This window comes from Anopheles coustani, chromosome 3 (genome assembly GCF_943734705.1).
Source record: "Anopheles coustani chromosome 3, idAnoCousDA_361_x.2, whole genome shotgun sequence".
Classification (NCBI taxonomy): domain Eukaryota; kingdom Metazoa; phylum Arthropoda; class Insecta; order Diptera; family Culicidae; genus Anopheles; species Anopheles coustani.
In genome coordinates this window covers 45,325,558-45,351,317 of record NC_071288.1, presented here as the reverse complement: position 1 = coordinate 45,351,317, position 25,760 = coordinate 45,325,558, and the positions used below count along the sequence as shown (strand labels likewise).

Below are 25,760 nucleotides of genomic sequence, written 5' to 3'. Positions count from 1 at the left end.
TCAATTTTGCTCGGTTTCACCAATTTGGACCTTAAAATTTCCGTTGGTATTTAATATTGTTTTGGTTCTCGGTACAAAAAAAAACGTTCCCAACGCTAATTGCAAACAAAAAAAGCCAAGAATGAAGCTTGCGTAAACCTATGGATCCAATTAGAGCTTTTCAATGGTGCGAACGACGGAAACCACGCCCGTTAAAACCAAACTCGACACTGTCTTCTGTACCTGGTGCGAATGATCATTTTGCTGCAGACCGCTAGGTGGAATTTCAACCGCATTGCCGTGCAAACAGAGATACAAACAAACTATTTAATCCGTTGGTGCTGTTTAAAGAAGAAACGTGTGTACTGGGTAGAATAAAGATAAAGGAAATGTAGGCAAACATCGTGTTAAGATAAGGCTAGAGAAAATATGTCACTATTTTGCAACTTATTTAAATTGAAAAAAAAATTAGTGAACAGGAAGGGGAGGAAAGGCAAGCCCAAGTGGAAAAAAATAAAATAAAAAAACCAACCATAGTAATTATATACATTTATCAGAATATATATACAAAACGACAAAACCATTTGAAGAGGCAATAAAATGAAGCACAAACGAATAACGAAAAGATATGATGGCTGTATTAATGAAACAAACAAAAAAATATTTCAAACACAAAACGTATTACGTTATTAAAAAAGAAATATGATAAATCTATAGGGCAACAGTATCGCGATGCATCTTTCAGTAAACGTACCGACACGTATCTTAACTGCTGATGGAGAAACAAACAATTGCATATGTATGAATGTCATAGACGAAACAAAAGGAAATATCTATAACCGAACCATCGCACCGCACGCTGGCTTCAAGCCGTGCATGAGGTATTAGTTTTTGTATCGATGTTTAACACATCCGAGGTAGAGATCAGAATATATGAAATACACAATTCTACTGCTAATCATTCGAACTTTAAAACCAAAACTAACATCTCCATGATAAATTTAAAGAAAAAGAAAAACATACGCAAGAAAACCCAAACCCAAAGGACCAGTGTTAAAAAGTAACAAAACAAAGTAAAAAACAAACATAACAAACCGAGCTATTCAGTATCCTTACATTATTCAGTATAGTATTGAATGCTCAAACGTTGTTTGAAACCCCCTGTTTAGTGTGTAAGGGAAAGGAAAAGCCCGATGGGCGGCGCGGCGTGACCTAAGTAGAAGCGTGGAGCTAAGCATAAAAATACAAGAAAATAGACACACCCTCCACGGGATGACGGTTTGCGATAACGCACACAGTAAAGCACAAAAACTGATAAACAAAAGGAAAAAAAACCTTATAAATAATGGCTGTAGCGATGAATTGATGAGAGCGAACCCTAGGGATTGAGAGAAAATGCAACTGCAACTACAAAAGTCGAACACAGAAAGTTGAAAAATATTCTTATATATTTTTATATAGAAGTAAACCCCTATACCGAAGAGTATGCGAGAAAGAAACAAGAGCGATAACTATAACAATGAGTAAAAGAACAAAAATGTGCAAAACTAACCTAAAATAATCCAGTATCTTTAAAAAACACACATACGCATAAAAAGAACAAGCGAAAAGCGTTCTATAAACCATCTCGCAAAACCTGATGTAAACCGTAAACAAACAAAGCGTATAGGAAGCATTACAACAATGAATAACACTAACAAACGGTACATTGGTATGTAGCAATAAGGATATAATAGACATAAGCGTATATATAAATATATATGTACTTATGAATATTATCGTTTCCGATTTCGTTGTCAACGTTATGTGAACAAACTGAAAACACAAATGAACGAGCAACTCATAATTGTGATAAGAATAGACTATTACAGACTACTGAAAGCGAAAGGGAAGGCTACCCCGGTCAACAAAAGCGGTATGGTTGGCATAAGAAGCATGGCAAATGCCTTTCGGGGCTGTATGTTTGGTTGCTTACGGAGAGCATTGTCTTTGATCAAACAAAAAACTGGAAAACTGCTCGGTGGTGCTGTTTTAGACGTAATAAATAGGAAAATCTGCATCGCCGACCAATTTCGGCACAAAAAGACACCGAAAATCGGATCTCGGACATGTTGGAAGAGATGGAAAAGACATATCTTGCACGTGCATTTTACGTGGTGTGTGGCGTTTGGTGTATGGTGTGGTTCGTTCGAGAGGTATTATCGAAAAGTATAAAAGGTAAACCTCTTACCGTTGGTATCGGACGTTGTAAGGCATTCGTAGGCAGGATGCCGGCTGGGCATGCATTCCATTGTCAAGGATGGCATATTTTATACCTGATGATCATATGCATATACTCTACACCATACATTCAGCATCGTTCCACTGTAATCGATATACAAACCTGCCGAGCAACAACAAACATCTCTGATTATTAGGGCTATTGTACCAGATGTATTGTAATTACAATTACAAACCATCATATTTAAATGAAACATAAAAATTGTCCAAACGTATGTACAGCAGTGAAATGGAAATAATGCAGGTTTATTGTTGAACACAAATCATCACTTGCGAGAGCCGAGGAAATTTAATGGAAACCTTTTGCATTTATAAAAGCTATGTAACATTTTCTTGGTACAGTTTTTGAATTTTAAAGTTGAACGAGCGTCCAAAGTATTAGTTTAATTTGATTCTTTTACAAAATCTTGCTTGAAACAAACGTCAGCGTTACGGATAGTTCATTCAACATGTTGTCTTTTTGCAATGATCTTTTAAATAACTATCATCATATTTTCCCATATAGCTGCAGAAAAACATAGACAAATTACCGAGATAGAAAACAATATTTCATCTAACATAAAACATTTAGTGGCAACATAATCCATAATTATGACGTGTGTACACGTGGAACAAAAGATGAAAGAAAAAAAAATACATACATAAATATCTGCACAAAACAGAAACCACAAGTTGTCAACGAATATTGCTGCCAAGATGACGATAATACAATGATTCCACAATCCGTATGCTGCTCACAATTTCTTACTGCGAGCGAACTGGATTTTATTAACTACGATCGTAGGCGTTAGTAATCGAGGGCGTAAGGAGAAGCTAGCTCCCGCATTTGACCAACGCTGCAGAACTGGAAGTGTTTGTGAATAGATTTCACCGTCACCGCCATGCTAACTCCTCCGATGGAGCCACTCTTTCATCATCCAACAACTGAATTCGCTTATGAGCTGATACATGAAAAAAAAGTTTATTTACTTGATGTACGTCATACAGCATTGTTGCAGTAGACATGGTACGTGAAAATGTGAAACATGTGGACAATTTTTCTGCAAATAAAAAAAAATACAAGTGAAGCAATATTAGTTGCGCACAACGCGCACATACAAACCCACGTTATTACATGGTGTTCGTTGAGCTAATTAGTTTCTGTCTGTTTCACGAGCCCCACGAGTGGCACGAAAAGTTGACCAGAATCGATCCATCGAAACGGATTCGTGGTTCTCCGATGGTCGCGTAGCGCAATGTCACGCAAAGCACAAAATAAAACCGGTCAAAGCGGATGGACGCACGGCTAAGACGTACGCCGCTCTGCCGGCAACGAAACGGAAGCACAAATGTATGCCACCGCCCTACACTTGTAGCGCGCGCAGTACAATAATATGTAGTATCTATCCTGATCGGTCCTTTTGAATCAGGAAATCAAAGGTAGAAACCAGAAAATAATACATCGAGCAGTAGAATTTGTTTTGATATTGGAACCGAAATATATTGCACAGAGACGGGAAATAATTGCTTAGCAGTTCACAACCGTGCACAGTTACGGTGATGCTTTTAAAATTAGTACTAAACCATAACTTGTAATGAAAAGTAGAAAACCGACTGATGAATCGTAACTGACGAACGCCGTGAACACTTATCCGCTGGCCTTCTGATATAAACTTCATTAAGAGAACACGGGTTCGTCGCTTTGAGTCTTTCGTTCTCGAGCGCTGCTACACGTCAAAGCAATTCACACTTCTTTCTCTCTTCCGAACAAAAACGAAAAGCAAAACTACAATGCGCACACAGCCATTCAGCTTTACCGTACAACACATCCTTCCGGGTGTAACATCCATTTCAATTGGGTAACGAGTTTCGTGGCGTCAAGCCAATCGAGCCACCAAGGTAATCCTTCCCTATCTAAGGCTTCTTCAGCACGACTGACCTGCATTCTTCTAACCAGCAAATAATTCCATATTATAGAGGTTAAGCGCGAACTCTCCGTTCGCACGATAAATGAAAGCAATAAGGCACACCGTAGCCTAAGGCCGACCGTGGACACCCGCATTGGTACGGTGCGTTCCGTCTTTCGACTAGGGTCCCGTTATAGGTAACCCATTCTTCTTGCCGACGCATGGCAGCGCAATAATAAAGATAAATTCAGTGTTGTTTGTAAATTTACTTTGTAGAACCGATATGGAAAACATATAAGATGCTTGAGTAGTAACACAGGTTGTTGTAAACCGGAACGAGAAAGAGAAAGAGAGAGAGAGACAGTGTGTTCAACCGCAACAGGAAGGAAGCTGGAACCATTTTCATTCACGAAAACTCACATCAAACTAGGGCTGGGTGCCACATGACGAAGTTAGAGTAAAACGTTTCATGTTAAAAATAAAAAAGTGGAAGCGTGCTTACATCTGGAAGTATTTAATGTACAAGAGATATCATGAATGACTAGCAAAACAATTGGCTTAAAAATTTAGCACATAGAAAAAGGTTGCAGTATCTGTCCCGATAGAGTTGAAAGAAAATATCTGGTGCAATAACTTAAAAGTGAAGTGAAATCCTTGCCTACTGATAGAAAAGGATAATTAAGATAAGGAGAAGCTTTATTTAGAAAGAGAAAAAAACCCATTGATTAACAACATGGCTAGTTGAAATCTCTCGCAGGAGCCAGGATTTGTTTTTGTGAAAACGTATTTGGTCGAACAACAGATGCAACTCAAAAATCTCCTACCCACACCAGAAAACATATTGTGAATCTGTGAGTTTGATAAAAAAACCCACCCTAAACCAGCACAAATCAGCATGTAGTTTACTAACCCAGGTCTTGTTGAACCAAACACACGAAAAACATTACACACACAGTGACACGCTGGCTGATCCCCTGTTGATCAATGTTTATCATAGGATGTAATAGCGTATTACTGATAACCGAACGGCATCCGACACCAAAAAATCCAAACGATAAACTAAGCTAAATGTAGATACTTCTATTGAACATAGAAGGCGTTAAAATAAAAAAAGAAAAATAAAAATAGCAACAGTCAAATAAAGATACATTTTAAAAAATCTGAAAACTAACGAACAAAACCCAAATGAAAAAAACACAAATAGGAACAGTACGGGAAACGGTAGGTAGACTGCGGACCACGGACATAAAAGGCCCGTTTCGGGGTTGTCCCGCTGGTGCAGAAACTACGCCATCATAGTCGAACGGATGCGTGCGGCAATCGTGCTAGATGATCTGCCGCAGCATTGCAGTAATCTCCAGCACAGTATCACAGCACTCAGCAACTATCACGCTCACCGACGGTGGGTCAAGCAGCAGTTCTTGCGATAGAACCAAAAAACAAAGCACACAACAGCAACAGAAGAATTGTAACGCAGTTCAGTTTTCGATCGTTTAGACGTCGTCATCCATACCTAACTATAAGCAACCGCGGTTGCCAAGTAAGCAGAGCAAAAAAGTAAATATAACAAACAGAACGTGAAAGTAATCATATATGGCAGTGCTCCCCCACGTGGATACATTTTGTGTTTTAAGTTAGATGTGCAACTAAAATATTTATAGTATATCAAACTAGACAACACGCAACACGGACAGGACATAATGCTATCCATTGCATGATGCTTACAGGTGACATCACAATAAATGCAACTCTTTGTCAAAAGAGAATAAGAGGAAAATGCAGTGAGAGAGATTATTCTATTGTACAGTTTTGCAGCTGATTCGTTAAAAGATAGCTTTATGATTTTGTGATACAATTTACCCTAATGGTACACAACTGTAGCTACGACGATAGCGTCCGATAGATTTGATTACGACTGTACCTTCTGGGCTTGGGGAGAATGTTTAAATTTGGAGAATGTATCCGCTAAAATACTACCGTTATGCGTTCGGTGTAGCTACGGCTGTATACATCACGGTGTAATGTACCGTAACGCATCGTTGTAAAGCTTATTTTTAACGATTCCTCCAAACTCTGCCTAATATCAGGTACGAGTGCGCAAAAAGTAAAAGCAGTTGAGGCCGAACATGAAACCAAATAGTACTTGTTATACTGATTGTAGGCGCATATCATGCCTGTCATTTAAAAAACCAAAAATAAAACAAGTAAACAATACTCATTACAAACAAAACGGGCCACAGTACCGTTGGTGGTGCAGGCCCAATACACAACTGCAGGAAAACTACCCTCAACTATAACTTGCATGCTCCGTTTCATGTACACTTGCTGCGCAAGAGTGCAAAAGTACGGTTGTATGTAATATACATTGTTATAGGCTCCCTGGCCCTACCTGACCCACAACCTCTATGCTGGGCGTTTTTCATTAGAACGCCGTTTTGTTTTGTGTTTAAACCACCCACCGGTACTAGGACGGTGCGGCTGTAACGAGAGTGCAGCATGGGAGAAATTCTTTCTGAAACTCCACGTGCAAGAAAAGTCACCTTGAACGGTCCGATACGAATCCTGGAAAATCGTCCACACCTAAAACACTATCATTTTAATGGCTCTATATTCATAAGTCTGTCAATATATATATGTGCGTGTATGTGTGTGTTTGTATGTTTGTCTGTTTGAACAGTACTCAAAAACAGTAACAACAACAGCAACAACAACAAGAGCAACAGTAAAACAACATAATCACTAGAACTATCCTGGAACACTTCTTTTGCCTCACTGCTGTGAACCGTTAAGACTAGCGCCATTCCGTACAATTTCGTTTGTTTGCATGGTGTAAGTTTAGTAGCCATTTGTACAGCATCGCTGAGTAAACAAAAATTATAAAAGAAGAGCTCCATCATTAAGAGTATAACCAAATGAAGATAAGGAAAAAACATGCGGGCATTAGGAAAGCGTTTGAAGTCGAATAACTTTGACGTGTTTCACAACAGAAGAACTCACAACCGGAAGCAGATGATAAAACAAAACTACACATTTGTTCAGGCAAAGGTGCATCTTGCAAAATTGATTCAAATAGCTTACCCTACGCGTTATCCTGAATGGCAACCAACAGTGTACAAAATCAGTTCTAATGTACAACAACATTACTTGAACCTTTGGGAAGGAATGGTAAGGTGAAGGATCAAATGCATCCATCTCCGCAGGGACATGGTAACGAGTGAGAGTTCGGGATGGGATTCAATGGGAAGTCGAGGGTGAATAACTATCAACGGATCGAGATATCTGAGTTCGTATTTTAATCCACAAACATCGTGTGTCACAGCAGCCAGATGAGTATCATAATCGAGCCAGTTATTTTAAATTTATAATAAAAAAAACAAATATCATACCCCGATGCCGGCATTGCGGTGAAGTCACGCCTCACGACAACGAACTTGAACACTACCATCGGTGCAATAGGATGTGTCCATATTTTTAGACTGATTGCAGCGGCTTGCAGTGAGGATGCTCTCGAGAAAGAGATAACGATTTGCAAAGAAACCCAAGGTGTGAAAATGCGCTCTATCGGCAGTAGAGAGAAGATTACAACACAAGAAATGCGTTTGGTTTATTGCTTGAAAAAGAAAAAAAACAAGGAAACGTATGAATCGGTTGAAACAACATCTTGAAACTCATGTGGAAAAACGAAGGGAACGCTTCGTCACATTGAGCCAGTTGTTTTTCTGTGTGACTGTTAGGGCTGGGTCTTAGCATATAAAATATGAGTTTTAGGGAAATGAGATGTAAGTGAAATGAATGGAACAGAATAAAACCAGTCGTTGAACACTCTATCTATCACGTAATGGAGAGATTTCACTGGGGCAAAATTTGTGGACGGAAATATGGGTGCGAACGATGCAAGGGACAGTTGAAAGATGGCATGCCTATGTGGTGCATGCTCATACACGTATGAAATAAACAATGTTTTTAAATGTAATACAAAAGTGAACAATAAAAAGAGAAAAAATACTCAAAATCTTTAACCAAGCTGTTCGTTCCAGTCTATCCCCTTTGTTTTCCAGCGATCACATTTTTTTAGTTCGTAAATTATACACAGTTGATTAAACCCCTAAAACTTATACCCTATTGATTAAGCAAATAAAAGCTTATTCCCTGATTGATTTTTATTCTATCAACACGTTGACTGCCAAGCGTTTTTAGCGCACTTTTTTAGAACAATCTTGTTTAATATAATTTGCTTATAAAATTTATTAAACCAACGATTTTTGAAGGCTAAGCAAAAATTTAGCTTCCCAAATAATTGATATAAAATATTACTATAATTTTTATGATGCATTTTCATTTATTAATGGGTCAAAAACTGTTTAGAACTGAGCTTTGCTGTCACCCACTTTTGGGTGACATGGCAGTCAACGTGTTAATCATATTTTCTTCTTGGCGTAACGACCGTGTTGGTCATGCCTGCCCGTTAAGGGCTTACAAGACTGTTTCCTTGTGTGTACGTGGATAGTCAAGTCCTCTCGTAGAGGGGAAGGTCCGGTCTCGGTTAAGATTCGAACCCACGCCGTCGAGGTGGTGAGCCTTGGCGCTCATGAGCGACGCATGCATTCTTTTCGAATATTTGATCGCTAACGGGAGAGAAGAATCTAGCCCGGGGCCCCATTTATTCTTTTACCGGATCCCCATTAAATTATGTACATTCGGATCAAGTCTGAAACAGATCAAGTCAGTATCGAATCAAATCGGGTCATAAATGAATCAAATCTGATTCAAATCCCTAGCGAATCAAATCTGCTCCGAAACCGTCAATTGGGATCCAGTCCCTTTAGAATCTGTCAAAGGATCGAGTCTTCGAGTCTTCCGAATCCCGATTCTGCCAACACTAGCAAAACAAAAAATTAATAAAGAAAGCAATCATCGTCGTTGTAAATACGAGATATCAGCAAATTCTAATTTTTCATCAATTCAAACTACATTGTCCACCACAAACATTCAATGAGTTCTAAGGTGCCGCCAGACTTCTCAAAAAGTGACGAAGACCAGTTCGAAGATGCCCAAACTAGAACGGATTACAACGAGCGAACCGTAGATGAAGTGATCGAAAAAGTAACTGGGCTATCCATGAAACGGCCCATCGAGTCGGACAACGAAGAGTTTCACGATTGTGCGAACGATGGCCAGGCTGGAACCAGCGCAACCGAAGACGCCGCCCATCCGTCAGAGGTACAAAGTACTTCATCGGAACCACCAGATGATTCCTCGGTTGCACCACACGAGGACGACTTGATAGACGAAGACTCCCAACGGGACTATGAGTGTGGGCTTTCGGATGAAGAAAAGGCAGCGAACAAATCCAAGGCGGATGAGCTTAAACAGCAGGGCAATGAGCTGTTCAAGCAGGGTGAGCACCGACAGTCAGTTGACATGTACACGAAAGCCCTCCGTCTGTGCCCGCTTGATTGCAAGGAAGATCGAGCCATCCTGTACGCAAACCGTGCCGCAGCGAAAGCAAAAGTGGACCGAAAACTTTCCGCAATCGAGGACTGCACCAAAGCGATAGAATATAACCCCAAGTACTTGAAAGCATTAATGAGGTAAGCCGGTTGCCGGGCATTGTTCTATTTGGTTTGATAAACTTACATATCATTTCCAATCTCTTATCACAGGCGGGCCAATCTATACGAAGAGACTGATAAACTGGATGAAAGTTTAGAGGATTTCCGGAAGGTATCGGAGCTGGACCCTGTGAACGGTGAAGCCCGTGCAGCAGAGACCCGACTTCCACCGAAGATAGCGGAACGGAATGAGCACCTGAAGGAGGAAATGATGGGCAAGTTGAAGGATTTGGGTAACATGATCCTACGGCCGTTCGGTTTATCTACGGGTAACTTTGAAATGAAGCAAGACCCCCAGACGGGCTCGTACTCGATCAACTTTAAACAAAACGCAAATCAATGACCAAAAGGTAGCCAAGGGCACAACAGGTGATAAGGAGAAATTTACAGACACGTGTTGCATAATATGTTGGATAAATTTGTTAGAATACTTCGTGAGATAAAAAAACATACTAAAGTAAAACAGTTCATTTTCTTTATTTATTTTAGATTTTTCTCTATTTCGAAATATTTTTTGCTTTTAATTCAAAATCTAGCATTTAAAAAACATGTCCGCGAATAGATGGACCATTGTAAAAACTGCGAACCACATCGGTACATTTTTATTCGTCGTAAATAATACTCTCAACTCCATTTGTTGCTATCACCGGTTGAAAATTAGTTTTCCTTTGGAATATCAAACAAACCGCATTCACGGTTAGCTGGCACTGCTTTATCTGTTAAAATATAAGACATGTTTGGCAGGTATTTCATTTTTCATTTCATTATCTACGCTTACCGATCATTTTCGGGTAGGGTAAATTCAAATTGTTCATCAACTCGACGAACGCCTCAACGTCCTTCGTAAGCCGTGGATTATAGCGTTTCTCCTCTGCAACTGTAGTCTCCATATTACCCCTGCAGATGTAAAAATATGTTTGTTTTTTTTTCGTTCGGCACGGGCCCGACAATCGTTTCAATCGTTCCGCTTACTTGTAATCGTGCGCCGGAAAGAGTCGATAGTTTTCCGGCAGCGTAAAGATACGGTCATGCACGGAACGGTAAAGCGTTCGAGCGTCACCTTCTTGGAAATCGGTCCGTCCGCAGCCACGGATTAGCAGGGTGTCACCGGTAAAGGCGATTCCCTGCTCTTCCACCACGAACGTCATGCATCCGTTCGTATGGCCGGGTGTGCAGAGGGCACGCAGCTCGTGCCGGCCAAACTTTACCGTCTCATTGTCAGCCAAATGCTTGTCCGCCTTTGCACCACTGTTCAGCGAAATTACGCTTACCGTACTTGGTAGAAGCTGTTTCAGGTATCCCGTACCAGTGATATGGTCCGCGTGCATATGGGTGTTTACTGCAAGGGTACAAAGCGGTTAAACGACAATTATAACCGGATCAATACGGCCCAAACCACATGCACCTACGTGCATATTTTAGCGTGAAGCCAAGCTCTTCGATTAACTTGGCGTCTCGTTTAGCCTGCTCCAGGACGGGATCGATCAGGACGGCCTCCTTGGTGGTAATATCCGCCAACAGGTACGTATAGGTATGTGATTGTTCGTCCATCAACTACAAAGATGCAGATTAGGATGCACTTTATCAATGACGGTACTTGTGTTTACGTATGGAAAACACAAACTAATCTAGAATGAGTGACGGGTTAAGACATAACTTTAATATGCGTTTGTCTGTTTCCAAGGTTGCATCTGTTTAAGATTTAGTCCATTTAGTACCTTCTCTTCTGTAATTTTTAATTAAACTATTTAAAAAACCTATTTTTTAAGGATGTGACCAAAATAACATTGTAAATAGAATAGAGATAAGAGAGATTGAATAAAATTACGTCATACATGTTCAAGATGTTTTTATGATGAAATGATCATGTTTTCGACATGTAAAACATGACAAAGCAGAAATAGTCCTCAGCGTGTCGTTGTTACGATAAAAACCCCCTCCACACAAAACTACTGTGATACTAAACGGCAAACAAATCCATCTTCGAATGAATAAGAAAATTTTTGTCTACCAACTACTAGACAAACTGGTAGACAACTACTGTTACAAGGTCAAAAGAAATGTTTGAGCTGACCTGCCTGAAGAAAAAATCGGCGCTGAAGGTTTTGCGCTGGTCCAACATTTTAACGCACTGCGGGATCACCACTGTCTGATGCAATGACCGAGTTGTCGTCGGTTTTATACACCTCACCGTACTGCTGGCGATCGAACGAGAAACAAGTTTTTGACAAGGAAACCCTAGGGCAGCTGCTGTTGCTGATGCTCGCCGGAAGACACTAAGAAACCTCATTTTTTGCTCGCTGGATTTTGGGCGGCGCACTGGATTCTGATAACGAAGAGTGATAGCACGCGAAGAATATTATCGGTAGGCTGTCGAAAATTATCAGCGCCATCGTGATGGGGGAGCCGAATAAACGTTTTATCTTCGAGTTGATCAACTTGATAAGAGAAATTAAACTTGTTTGCGTAACTTAGTTTCGTCTATTCTTACCGGTGAGTGTGGCAAACTTTGCACTTTATAAATGAACGCAGATTATTTGGCGTCAGAACTGAGATAGAAACTATTTAAAAAAAACTAAAGTTTGTAACTTCGTTTTTAATTGCAATGAAAAATTATTGCGGACGTGCAGGAATTCTTTCACGGAACTGAACTGATTCACTTGCACTCAACCATGAGCGCCTTATATATTATTTCTCTGCATTACTCCATAGCCCTAAATCAGGTAATGCAGTTAACCACGCTAATCAGCTATTTTGTTATCAACCCGCTTCAAATTATCGAGACAGCTGATTGCGATACAAATACCGATTTCTTATTTACTAAAAATGTATACAAATATGGATCTGACATCATCCCTTTTTGCCCTCACGCTAGCAGAGCTTCTGTTGTGTTTTCCTTTTCTTTTCGATGCTCTCTGCATTGGTAGCCTATACACTTTTTGTCATCCGTTGAGAGGTTTTCTGTACATACCGAAACATTAGAATGTAAGTGTAATTTTAATTAGTTTTTCGAAAAATATATGATTTAAAAATCGTATTTTTGAATAATTTGAGTTTTAATTTGGACAATCATTTCTTGAGGTTTAGTTTTGGTCGTTGGGCTTATACATATTTTGCATAGTGTGATAGGGAAGTAGTGAAACGTCAAAAACGCAGTGCAAAACATTTCTGAAACATCTCGATTTATCATCGTGCATAAATGGTTGGGTTTACCCCAAACTTTAGTCATTATATCGTGCATTTGTTATAATTTTCGTCTCCGTGTTTGTTAGATAGTGGATAAGATTCCCTTTCTGTTGTATTGTGTCAAGCGCACAATTGGCTTAGGTTTCAAACGTAGGTCTGCGACTTACAAAATAAAGTGCAAACATAGTAAATAAAAAAGGTGCGTTCTCGTAGAAATTTAGAGTGCCAGAGCCCGAATCCTTGCCCGTGCGAAGGACGATAGGGCACACATGGTGGCTATTGCGACATAAAGTTAATTTTATGTAATGCATCGGTGCATTATGAATATAACAGCAATGTCGAACGTGGAGCCGTGTGATGTTTGTACAACGCATGTGCCAAAGAAATAATCACTATCGCCTTTCTTATTTCGTTACCTTCCTCTGCAGAGAGATAACACAACAATGCTTCGTATCTTCCGCAATACGCTTCTGGACAAACGTATCATACGCAAGACCTTCTCCTTCTCGGCCGTCGCAGCGAAGCGCTTCGTCATTAAGGACCATTATGAATTCGACCAGAAGGTAAACAAGCAAGCCGGGGATCAAAAGAGCAATACCGGCGGATATGTGTTTCGGTATCCTTTCAAACCGGCACGTATGCCGTTCCCTTTCCCTCTTGTCCCGCAGGTCATCAACAGCGATAATCCGGTGATCGTGAACTTCCATGCCGAATGGTGCGATCCGTGCAAAATCCTCACACCGAAGATGACCGAACTACTCGAACCGTCCGAAGAGATCGACCTAGCGATCGTGGACGTGGACGATAATGCCGAGCTGGTGCAAACGTTCGAGGTGAAAGCGGTGCCTGCAATACTCGCCTTCCGCAACGGAGTGGTGGTTGACAAGTTTATTGGTCTAGTCGATGCGAATATGATCGAAAATCTCATCGGCAAACTGAAGAAGAAAAAGGCAGCGTAATGATGGCGAGGACCCCAGGTCGCAGCACAACGAAGTGTGTATAGGGCCGCGTATGCAACCGAACATGGAAGATGAAGCCTGGAGTGTAAAAAACGATTCAAAGACACTCAGTCATATGGTGCGGGATGCTAGGTATGAGTTTGCATAGGCGGTAGTGTTAATAGAAATGATACCGGATGAAACAAAGTGAGCATGGCGCAAGTGGTTCAGGTAGCCACAGGGAAAAGCTACTCTCCTCTGCTGTAGGCATTGTGATGTACAGTTATCGATTTTATTGTTTTCAGTTAGAGACCAATCAGGTAAAACGATTTTATTTTACAATTACGAACGAAATATACGGAGGAATAAGTTCTCAAAGAATGTTGTGTCTCTTCATTTCGCTTAATGTTTTAGTCAGCATGCCTGTACTTGTACGAATTGCATTCAATGCTCAAGTTCTTGTTTACATTAAATACGCATGCCTTTGCTTCAACAACCTAGATACCAGGTTTTTAAGGGCAGGGTTACTAAGGGCAACGGTATTTGAGGTTTTATTTGTGCAAAAGGAAAGACAACGCCATTGGCATATTTCAACATACTTACATATTCATTTCGGTGATTTTTTGTTAAACGGATAGATTTTGCTATCGTTTCAAGATGTTGCGTTGCTCCGGATTGCCATTTTTACCAGGAAACACGTTTCCGGATGTAAGTTGTTACAACGCCATCGATCACCCTTATAAAAATTACGAGATACAATATAATAAATTCTTTTACCTACAGATTGGTCGTTCCAAGTTTCACAAATCCCACCATTTCGATCAGCGAAACCAAGTGTGCATTCTCGTCGATGCGCAGCGTCCCGGTATCGGTGGAAAACCGTTGCTCCCCACCGACTGCCCAGAGTATACCTTACCCTCGCTGTACCCACCGAAGTATGCTCCGGCGCGTCCGGCGTGGCTAGAATATGACCGCCAGGTGCTGTGCTTTTACGGCTACTTCCAGGAGTCGCTCACCGAGGTTGACCGTTTGCCTTACCAAGTGCGAAAGGTACGCATCTTGTATTATCTCGAGGACGACACGCTGCAGGTTAGCGAACCAAGAACACTGAATTCTGGCATACCCCAGGGTTGCCTGGTAACGCGCCAGCGCATACCACGACCCCCACCGTACGATCGAGAGTTCACTTCCCTGTTGGACATGAACATCAGCCACACGGTGCAACTGTTCGATCGTGTTTACACAATCACCGGGTGTGATGACTTCACTCGGCGATTCCTGAATAGGTTGGGCGTCTCGGTACCAGGATCTATCGAACAACCGATGTACGTAGTAAGAATGCGTTAAACTTGCTTCATTTATTAAAAAAAAAAATTTTATTATTTTTTTCGCTTTATAGTGACCCCGCAACAGAACTCCGCAAGCAGCAAGATTCCGCTAAAATGGCCAAGCTACCAGCGTACAAGATCGATACGCTGGGAAAGTTTCTGCAGTACGACCGCAAGGTGCTGCGGTTCAAGGGCGTCTGGGACGACCGAGCGAGCGTCTTCGGGGACGTTCATGAGCTGGAGGTGCTCTACCATCTCAGTGACGATACGGTCGAAATCAAGGAAAAGCTACCGGTCAACTCGGGTCGCGATTCGAACGGCATGTTTCTACGGCGCAGCCGCTTGCCAAAAACATTTGACCATCTTCCTACGATGGGCGAAAGCACCCCAGTAACGGTGCTGAATGTCATCGGCGGTGGACTGAAGGGTGGACGCTATCTAACCGATTGCGTTGGAATCGGCAAAACCGATGGGAACTACTATCGTGATGCCGATCTGCGCATCGGAGCCAGGATTAATGTGTACGGTCGGACGGTAATGTTGACTGGCTGCGATCGATTCACGGAAGACTACTATCGCACAATGTACGGCCTGGAGGATTTCACACCGCTCTACGGATACAGTGCGCCACGGGAGCAGTTTGTACGCTGTCGACGTACCGAGCGCGAGCTGCCACCCTTCAACGGTTGGGGATCGCACGAAGACTCCGAGGGTAACTGTTTGACCCTGGAGCCTAAACCACCCCGTATCGATTTCCGGAAGTTCATTGCTTACGATCGCTGTAGCCTACGGTTTGGGGCGCGAATGGTTTCGAAAGTGCTGGAAAATAACGAGCGCTTTTTTGTGATCAGCTACTACCTAAGCGATGACACAATATCGGTATACGAAATTCCGATCCGCAACTCCGGCTTCATCGGGGGCGAGTTCATCAAGCGACGTAAAATTTGTCTTCCGCGACAGGATCCGTTCGGGGCCGAGCGACCGGCTTGCTACGGCCCGCAACATTTCTATCTCGGTGCGGTGGTCCTGCTGCAGGATCATCAATTTCATGTGACGAATGCGGACATCTATGCACTCAACTTCATGGAGCAACACTGCGAAGAGTTTCCGCTCTCGAACGTGAGTAAGATCGTGCAGAAACTGCGGGACGCGCTACGTCCACACTACAAGGAATACGTCGCCAAGCACATGGCCAACGTTGTGCAGACCAAGATCGATGGGCGTCCGGTAAGCACGGTTACGTACGAAGCGCTGCGGTTGATGCTGATCGAACTGCTCGGGGACCAGATTGTCGATCAGGAAATCGTAACCCTTTGCCGGTTGTTTTCTGCCGAACCGGAGCAACCGGCTCGGTGCGACCGAGAGTTGGTGCGTTCGGCGATTCATGCCGAGCTAAACCGGGCACTTTGGAGCGATCTCGAGCGAACGAAGGAGCACATCTACCACCTCGAGCCGACGGAACCGCAGTGGATTACCCCTCATCGGCTGTGCACTATTGTGAAAGCTTGCAAAATACCACTAGACCGGGCGTTGGTCGAGAAAATGCTCCAAGTGTATGTACAGCATGGCTAAAATTTGTTCGTATAGATGTTTAATACCCTCCATCCACTTTCTTCCAGTCTTACCCAAAATGAAAAAGGACAACTTTCCGTGGAAGACTTTCTCACCATGCTTAATCCAGCGGCTGCCCCCAGTAAACCGATTCAGCCGCTCAACATTAAACACGATGTCACCCATTTCACGCCGTACCGCGTGACAGGCAAACTGGTCAACTGGGATCAGCTTCTGGAGCACATTGATCTCGAAAGAACACTGACGAATCAAACCTCCTAGAAGGAAAACAATATTTTAAATTTGCTAATGAGTGATTAATAAATTATTGTGTGCGAGTGCGTTTGTAAATTTGTTGTTTAATTGATTCTTGTTTCCAAATGTGCTTACATCCGATAAACAACACTAAGCCAACGCACGCATATTGTTGATTAAAATTACCTTTATTTCCATTGTGTATAGTAGGAAAACTTCCAAACGCCATTTTACAGTACAAAACATCTTACCGCGATACACCTTTATCTCATTGCAACTGGTCAGTTAAAAAACAAGACAAGTTCGAATGAAAATGGCAGTTTTATGGTGGCCAGGGGGTGGTGTATATGATCGTATGGAAATTTAAAACGAGAGCTGCTTTTCCGTCAATTCATCCTCATCCTCTTCATCGTTCCCGTGCTCCACAGGTCTCTCAACATCGTTCACCGCTGCCATTTTCCGAGCATCCCGCTCGTGAACCGAGGAGGACAATTTTTCTTCTGCTTCTTGCGACGGCTCGGAACATTCTTTTTCCAGTGGCTCACCCTCGGTAATGGATGAAGAATTATTATCCTTAGCAATTCCATTGCCAAACGAGGTCAGCCGGGGATCCTCCGTGTCGAGTATCAGCTCTACCGCCGCTCCATATGAAGACAGTTCTTCATCCGACAGTTGAGCGGCCAACTGGTCAAGCAGCAAGACGGCGGACGTTGCTACTGGCAACTCCCGGCCACTGCTTTGATGTGATTGCAGACGGAATATATCACAGGTACGATCGTACGACGTTAGGCTAATATCGTTTGTTGAGGTCACGGATGTACCGGTTAGGGATTGCTTCGTGATACTTCCCCCGTCCGTATCGGATACTGTGAGAAATGTTAGTATCACACGTTAGTTTGTGTTTATTGGCCTTAATTATTGTGTTTATTGTATTTAACACGTTAAGCGCTACGTCGGTCCCGAAGGGCCGACAGCGTTCTTTCCCGTAAGCCGGCGTCGGTCTGCTCGGACCCACAGAGCCCGTTTGGTAGGCCGGCAATTCTACGAATCGCTGGCAGAACGGAAAGCAGTGTAATTTGCGCGTAGCGCTTAACGTGTTAAACATCTAAATTCAAAACGTTTGGAACGAGTCGAAAAGCAGAAAAAACGCATATTGGAATCAATCCTCTAACAAAATGCAAACGAAATAAATTTATTGTGTCCATGCTTGTAAAACATCTTAACCTAAAAAATAATTTCATTTTCGTACAACGGAAGTTCAACATTCAAGTGCTACATTAAAAATACATTGTAAAAATGTACCACACACGTAATAAAATTTTAAGTAAATTCGTTTTGTAGTAACATACACATGAAAAGATCGTTTACATTTTATCTATTCTAACAACAAAGTACTTCAACACATGTACAGGTTTATGTAAAATTTATTATCGACAAATGCACGTCCGATCTAGTTTTCCCAACTAGCATACTCTAGTCGAGTCATAACAAAGACATTCCGAAATTGGGAGCGCCGGGAACGGATTCTTGTAACCCTCCGAGAAAGAAGAGACCGGTGCTTCTGCCTTCGCACAGTCACGCACTGCTAGCGGCGCCTCACACTTTGGCGGAAACCGTACCTTGCCGCAACCGGGAACCTGCACGCGGAGACATAGATCCTCCTTAATTTTGATACACTCCGGTGCTTCGACGCTGGGTGCCGGACTGGTGCAACTCATCTTCTTCAGCACCGGATCACGCTTCCGGCGCATTATCGGTACCAGTCCAGCATCGTCGCAGCTAAACTCGCGCGGCTTCGGTGGCTCCGGACAGGGACGCCACATTAAAGGGCTGGCCACCTTCAGCCTTCCGCTGTCCGGAGAGGACTCAAAGATGCCAAGATCTCTCGCCCTATCTTCGCATATCTTCTGTTTGCAGGGTCCGCTTGTTGCAGTTCCATTGCCCTGATACCTCGACGTATGCGACGACAATGGGCGTTTTTTCATCGCTAAGCCCAAGTTTTCGATTGATGCCCTCAGGAATCGATGCATCTTCAGTGTTGAACTTACTACTTCAATTTTTTTTTACTTCAAACCAACAGAACTGTTGATTATACTTGGTTTTTTTTAAAACAATTTAAAAAAAAAAATTTGTTTTTTCTGAAACTAGAAATTTAGCTTCCTCTAACGACGACCGGTCCAAACTGAATGGTTCAATTGCATTGTAAAACTACATGAACTAAACGTCTATGACTACTACGATACACAGTTTTTGCTAGGAGTTAAAAGTAGGAGTGCATAAGTTTCCTACTTGGGTAGGTTTATTTGAGTATTTGCTTGCTCGGAAAAGCGACCGTTTGCTTGCTTCTTATTACAACCGAGTACTTTCTTGAATGATAGCTTCGTTATCACAATAGTCATCAAGCGTATCGATGATGACGAGAGAATTCAAACTGGTGCCCAGCGACGTCCCCGTATCGAATGTAGTGAAGCTCTGGATCGTCCTCAGGGAACCGGTACTCACGCCTGGTCGGTGGTCCAGAATGCGTTGACGTTGCCCCCACCCAATACATAACCCAAGTGGATAATCGAAGTGGTTTCAGTTCAGATGATAGATAACACCAAATTATAAGAAACGAAAGAAATATAAAAAGAGAAATAATATAGTCACAATAGTGAAACAGATCCGGGCCGCATCGCATCACACGATGGTTAGAGGTTGCAGTTAGACGACCATTACCTTTAGCTATTCGCGATTGTCTATGCAGTCTTTGCAATCCTGAAAATGCCACACCACCCGAACACAGTAATTTACCATCCGCACGATGTTAACAGGGAGGAAAAGGATATTCATTAGTGTTAGATCGTACTGTAAACGTTGCATCATTGCGAACAGCTTGTTTATCACCATCATATACTAGGGACCCATAATTGAAATCCAATACCTCGATGGACTCGAGACACACATATGGAAAATGGAATTAGATTTCAGAACTCAAATTCACGTAACTAATCAAGTTTGTTTCATCCTATGTTTTTCGGTGATAGTCTTTGACTTAGTTGTATTTAGAAAAACTAAATTAGACTGATAATTTTGTTAACTCCACTATGCGCTACGCATGTCTTGTGAAGGCGAAGGACAAAATCCTCATATTTTAATCAATTAAGCGTCAATTTGAACGGCTACACGATAACTAGTAACAAGTAAGATACAAAGCAGTGTTATCAAATTTAAAGCAACATTAGCAAACAAACAAAACAAATAAAAGCTTCTACATGAAAGCATAACCTCAACAAAAGCAGCTTAGTAACACAATGCATGCGAAGAATGAATATGTTTGAAAACATTCGCTACTTACCTATGTTGAGATGGCTTACGGTGTCCTCGGTAATATCATCGTAATCCTTTTCGGTCCGCTCATCGTCCTCTTCCTCATGTACCGCTGTTCCATTACCATTACCCCGCACGTCCCCATTTTGGTACTGTTCTTCATCGTCGTCATTCTTCGACTCGCTGCGGTACAGTACCGTCTCCTTCAACACCATTTCCCGATCCGAAAACTGTTCATCCCGATGGCCAATCTGAAACAAAAAAAAACCGGCCACTTGTGTAATCGTCGAGGTTGGAGAAGGGTGCGAATGACCTTACCTTTGCCCTCATCGATGGTTCATGCGGCTGACCGCGTGGTTTCATTGGCAGTTCGGTGGCAACGGCCGGTGGTAGATTGAGTAGTTTCATTCTCTTTAGCTCGTCCATCGAGGATTGGAGGGTTTTTATCACAGTGTCGTCACTGTAGCCGAACTGTTTGTGCAGCGACGTCTGGGAAAAGACAAAAAGCGATCGATTTAAAAATAAAACGGTATTGTTTTCCACCATATCCTTCTCTTACCATAAGGAAATCGGTTATTTGATCCATATCTTTCATTCGCAAAAGTTTCCCGCGATGCATTTTTAATATTGTAAACGACATTGCTGTAAGTACGCGTTCCCCAAACATCATGTAAATGTCCCATACTCGTAAACATAAGCTAAATGGTATCTAAGGAGGCGAGACAAAGTAGATGATAATGTTAATAAAAATGCCTTTGACTTTGCTGCTGTAATAATATCATACCCGCTCGATAAAAATAACAAAAAACCACTTCAGCGAATATAGTACGGAATGAACCTCGTGCTTGTCGAGGTGTTTCTTCAGTTTTGGCAGACACTTGGTGAGTATTTTGTCATGATGCGCCAAAAACCGCATCAATTTGGGAAAGCCCACGATGTACAGGCCGTGCATCGCATACCGGGCGTTGATCATCAGCGTCTCCAGCGCCCAGAACGTGTCCTCCTCGTCGAAGTACATCAGTAGCACGGCGGCCACGGTCGACATGCCCTGGCAGTAGCCTATCTCGGTGTTATACATACTGTACGCCGCCAGTACCCGGAATAAACTTTGCTGCTTCACACTGTACCGCTCGCGGTAGAAAATGTTGTTCCGAAACTGCCGATTAACGTCGAAATCGATCTGCCGAATGTCTGGACTGCGGTTCCGGGCAATGCGCAACATCCGCTCGTACACCCCGGCGTTCTCCAGCATCAACCGGTCGAGGTCGAGCAGTTTGCGCCAAATGGCCGACCGCATCCGATCGGGAATGCCCTTCATCACGCGCCGCCTAAGATTTTCTTTGGTGGCCGCGCTGTCCCAGTTTTTGTTCATCTTGACCCACTTCTTGACCCGCGCCATCTCGAGCTTCAGCAGCTTGTCGTGTTCCTCTCTGTCCTCGGACGTTGCTGCTACCTGATGTAGGAATCCGTACCGGTCGGTCTGTGCGTAAACCAGCAGCTCGTCGGGATCTTGCCAGCTGTCATCGGTTGCTTTGCAGCCGCGTTGTTCGTAGCGCAAGAAGATCTCCTCGCGCTCGGCATTCGCGCGCTCCAGCAGAAGGGACTCATCGTCAGTCATCGTCCCGTAGGTCACCACCGTCGAGTCTTGCGCATCTACTTGCTGTCCTGCGGGTGGTTGTTTCTCCTGCTGCTCCGTCGATAAACCGTATCGATCGTATCTGGTCATGGACGGACGAATGCAAGCAAACGTGTGCCGCCCGTTTCCGTTGAGGTACTGCTTTTGTTGATGATGTTGCTTCGACTTCTAACTCTACAGCTCGTGCAAAAGGAAAAATCTCTACCGTCTTCGTCGTGGTTCTATTTTTTGTAGATGTTCTGGCAATCTCCGGAAGCATCAGCATTGCTCGCTGACACATCTTCCCATGCAGCTGAACCCCGCTGAGAACCGTCGTTCACAGGGTCCTTTTTTAATGTTGATTGCTTGATACGACTCTCGAATTGAGCTATATTTAAAGTAAACAAATGGAACACAATGAAGTACTGAGGAACACACTGTGGAATCTTAATTAACATCAAGAAATAATTGGCAAAAGGAGTTCGCTAGGAGTTATAACGTACATTAATATTTAGAAATTTTGATTTCATGTTAAATATAGTTTTCATATTTTGGGGATATGTCAAACAAAAATATAAAATTCAAAATACTGATATTTAATCCCAATTACGTTGTCGATTAAATTTCATCGCAGATAGAATAATGTGTTTATGTGGGTTGAATATGTTTTTTTCGATCACTATCACTCTTTTCGCCGATAGGGGTATATTTTCATCGCATTTTTCCTGTGATTTTTTTTCCATAATTGCGAAACCATTTCTTTCCCAGCATATAAAAGATTATTTTTCTGCGCACGACTTCTTTATCGGAACTAGGTGTGTGGCATTCGTTTCATTCTTTTTGGTTTATTATAGTGCGATGAGATTAGTGACTAGTCATGGGATATATCCCATATCTATAGACCAATCTAAAAACAGAATATAAGTGCCTTTATTAAGTAGTACATAAGTAATATAAAATGCACGACTGTTCATACAAAAGCTTCAATTAAAATTACACAAACTACGATGTATGCATACTCATTGGAGAACCTGTTTCATGGAATTGTAACCAATATTTCGTAGAAATACGTGTGGTTAGTCATATTATTATGGTTCCAGGCAGAGTTGATCATCAATTATTCATTATGCTTAAATACAGATGTAGCAAAGGTTGCGTGCCCAACGTTAGCCAGGTCCAACAGCGCGCTTCTTTCCCTTTTAACCAAGCAACTTCTCTACAGACTTAAAGTTCACGTAGTCTCTTCGTTCCCAACGGCTGTACCAGCGGGTCTGTGTACCTCTAGGATGGGAAGCATTTTCCGATTATAAATAACAATCCCCATCAACCAGTTGCAGTCGTCCATCGCCAATCGCATCCCAAACGCCAGCGTAAAACCATGGCAGTGGGCCAACCGATTATGCTGCCTCGCGTCGCATTTTAGGGCAACACTTTCGCTTCCGTGTCCAAGACAAAACACGCCGGCGACAGTAAAGACGTCCCCACCGGTTGTGGTAGCATCGCAAAAACGAAAACTACACATGGATCACCGAATTGGCTACTCCGTAGGCAGTAAGCCGAGATGGTTGGTTTAGTTGCAATTCGCACGTTCCGCCGTACAACTTTTCTTTTCGCTGGTCGTCGTCGTCGTCGTCGTCTTGCATCAACTCGTCGGAGCGTGAGAGTTTTACCGGCTACCGATTACCTACGTCTGCCCTCTTCACTACCTCTTTCGCCTACAGATGGTGATTGAAGTGCTGCCATTGGAGCCGAAGGGTAGGCTATGCCCGGATAACCACAGGTAGCCCGAGGATCAAGCAGCTGTAAATTTATCAACCAGTAACCTTGACTGGCCAGCAAACGGTAGTGTATACTGGAAGCGACGATCACGTTGCCGGCGTTGGATTCGGTTCGGTACGGTTTCGACTGAACCGGCTTGCCATTATGCAATACGTGACATAGGTTCAATGCTATATGAACTTGTTTTAGAGAAGCATACTATATCGTTAGCAAACCTTCATCATGAACATTTTGTGTGCCACTAGTATGCTAAATAAAACATAACGTAATATTCCGTCTAGGAGAAAAAAAAGACAATATATCGATAACAATCCGTTTGTGATCAGAGATGCTCACGTTCAACATTTCCCAATTTGTTATAATTCGAACTACTCCCTTATCGTTTAAGTTAGGACGCTCAAACCAAGCAAGTTGCAGTACCTATGATCAAGGTGCGTGAAAGTTTTTTTTCCGACTGATGGTCAAACGCCGCACCATGATGAGGATGATTTTCCACGCATCAGTTGTTTGTGGGTTGCCGTAAATAAGACTGGTCAAAAGGCAGCTGATGTTGCCGCTGCAGCAGGTGTTATCCTTTGCCCGGTTCGTTTATAACACGAAACCTACGACGTATTCTTACGATGTTGACTGATGAAAATTTCATTTCAAACGTTCTTTCCATATCTTTTGCTACTGCGATGTCTAGATTTTGTTCGTTGCAGCTACGGCTTCAGAGTTATCGAAAAACAACGCAAACATGTATGAACAGTCTAGCCGCAGAGGGAACGAACTGATGTGAGTTTCTTTGTTCACTGGAACCATGGAATGGTTTTCAAGGTGCAAAATTTTCTCACACCCCGCAGGTATCAGATGCACGATATATCACAGAAGCAATTGTTTATCTTATCTGGTTCCCGGCTTTCGCGGTAACGTCAACATGCGGGCGGAAGCTAATGAACCAGCAAGAATGCGGAACCAAAACCGTCGGCGAGGACGCGGGGCGTACGAAACAGCTTCTGCCTTCCACATCCGTTGCTTAATCTCAGTGGAAGTATTGTTTTACCAGTGCTCACCATTACCAAACGCCAAGCCAAAAATCCGGTTATGCAAAGTTGTACCAATTCATCGAAGCACCCCATTGTGGCATACATGGTCGCTAGGGGTGGCTTCGGTGTGGTAATGCGTTAGGTTTGGCAAGCGGGTACGCGATGGAAATGCGAAAGTGATACCACAGATAAATTCATAACGATTCGATACACCAGCACCATCTGCAGGTTGGATATTTCTGAAAGGGGCATTGGATAAACAACACTGAAAACACAGCTCACTGGGCCACTACTGGGCTTTTATAATTAGAGACCGGTACGAGAGTACAACGTGCTGCGATATTGTATAAACAATATTTACACTTCGGACCCGCCACTTACCGTTGTTGTTTGTGGCAAAGGTTAGCGTATTCAAACACTTTTTTGCGTGTCTACGATCGAGCTGGTGGTGTTTATTTTTTGTTTTTTTCGTCACAGTCCGTTTTCCACCGAAGATGCTGCTCTTTCTAGAAATTTATGAAATACACAGCAAATACACTTCTTCGAGGACGCCTTCTAGACACAGGCTGCATCTTTAGACTATTGTAAGAAAAACGGAAGCATCGCAAAACCAGAAAACTATCCTCATCTATTGTGGTAAACACAAACTTCTCGCGAACAATTACGCCTTCTCGCGAACGAAGCGAGATGCGAATGCAAACTGAAGACCTCAGTGTTTTTGACGCACGAATTGTGTACTGTTGACAATCGTTCAAGGTACTTACAGGTAGGTAGGATCATGTTCAACCGTGTTCGCACCAGGCTTCACCCCGCGAGACTGCAGGGAACCGTTGACCAAAAGTTTATTTTTATGTCCTAAAGTTTAAAACTGAAACTTGAGCTGATTATTTGAAACTTATTAGCTGAAAAAATGTTATCGGAGTAGTCGTACATGTGCAATCGCAGCATCATCAAATTGGAGAGGCGGCTAGGAACTGCTACTTTTCAATCAAACTTCCATGGAAGCAGCACAAATGC

General features: G+C 42.6%; 6 protein-coding genes across 8 annotated transcripts; 3 read left to right on the top strand and 3 right to left on the bottom strand.

Annotated features, from left to right (window-relative positions):
* The first annotated feature begins 9,055 nt into the window (after window positions 1-9,055).
* On the top strand, window positions 9,056-10,233 carry LOC131264566 (tetratricopeptide repeat protein 1). The gene is made up of 2 exons (XM_058266874.1): window positions 9,056-9,736; window positions 9,809-10,233. The coding sequence occupies exons 1-2, from the start codon at window positions 9,138-9,140 to the stop codon at window positions 10,098-10,100; spliced, it is 891 nt and encodes a 296-aa protein (XP_058122857.1). The 5' UTR covers window positions 9,056-9,137; the 3' UTR covers window positions 10,101-10,233.
* LOC131264467 (persulfide dioxygenase ETHE1, mitochondrial) lies at window positions 10,216-12,521 on the bottom strand. The gene is made up of 6 exons (XM_058266797.1): window positions 12,249-12,521; window positions 11,832-12,083; window positions 11,167-11,311; window positions 10,730-11,096; window positions 10,536-10,654; window positions 10,216-10,473 (listed from the first exon to the last, which is right to left on the bottom strand). The coding sequence occupies exons 2-6, from the start codon at window positions 12,045-12,047 to the stop codon at window positions 10,415-10,417; spliced, it is 906 nt and encodes a 301-aa protein (XP_058122780.1). The 5' UTR covers window positions 12,048-12,083; window positions 12,249-12,521; the 3' UTR covers window positions 10,216-10,414.
* A 399-nt stretch (window positions 12,522-12,920) lies between these two features.
* On the top strand, window positions 12,921-14,262 carry LOC131272458 (thioredoxin, mitochondrial). The gene is made up of 3 exons (XM_058274195.1): window positions 12,921-13,142; window positions 13,372-13,506; window positions 13,612-14,262. Exons 2-3 carry the CDS (start codon window positions 13,387-13,389, stop codon window positions 13,900-13,902), a joined length of 411 nt encoding a protein of 136 aa, XP_058130178.1. The 5' UTR covers window positions 12,921-13,142; window positions 13,372-13,386; the 3' UTR covers window positions 13,903-14,262.
* A 276-nt stretch (window positions 14,263-14,538) lies between these two features.
* On the top strand, window positions 14,539-17,042 carry LOC131258989 (EF-hand domain-containing family member C2). The gene is made up of 4 exons (XM_058260396.1): window positions 14,539-14,589; window positions 14,665-15,206; window positions 15,281-16,762; window positions 16,829-17,042. Exons 1-4 carry the CDS (start codon window positions 14,539-14,541, stop codon window positions 17,040-17,042), a joined length of 2,289 nt encoding a protein of 762 aa, XP_058116379.1.
* A 164-nt stretch (window positions 17,043-17,206) lies between these two features.
* LOC131271340 (USP6 N-terminal-like protein) lies at window positions 17,207-25,403 on the bottom strand. Of its 3 annotated transcripts, XM_058272739.1 has the most exons (7): window positions 25,125-25,403; window positions 21,109-22,327; window positions 20,884-21,033; window positions 20,643-20,813; window positions 20,353-20,575; window positions 19,734-19,772; window positions 19,256-19,519 (listed from the first exon to the last, which is right to left on the bottom strand). In XM_058272739.1, the coding sequence occupies exons 2-7, from the start codon at window positions 22,048-22,050 to the stop codon at window positions 19,365-19,367; spliced, it is 1,680 nt and encodes a 559-aa protein (XP_058128722.1). In that variant the 5' UTR covers window positions 22,051-22,327; window positions 25,125-25,403; the 3' UTR covers window positions 19,256-19,364. The 3 variants fall into 3 exon arrangements, with proteins under 3 accessions (XP_058128721.1, XP_058128722.1, XP_058128723.1); XM_058272738.1 differs by lacking the exons at window positions 19,256-19,519; window positions 19,734-19,772 and adding an exon at window positions 17,207-17,881; XM_058272740.1 differs by lacking the exon at window positions 19,734-19,772.
* Window positions 18,278-19,049, bottom strand: LOC131271342 (uncharacterized). The gene has a single exon (XM_058272741.1). The coding sequence runs from the start codon at window positions 19,043-19,045 to the stop codon at window positions 18,479-18,481; it is 567 nt and encodes a 188-aa protein (XP_058128724.1). The 5' UTR covers window positions 19,046-19,049; the 3' UTR covers window positions 18,278-18,478.
* Window positions 25,404-25,760: the final 357 nt, after the last annotated feature.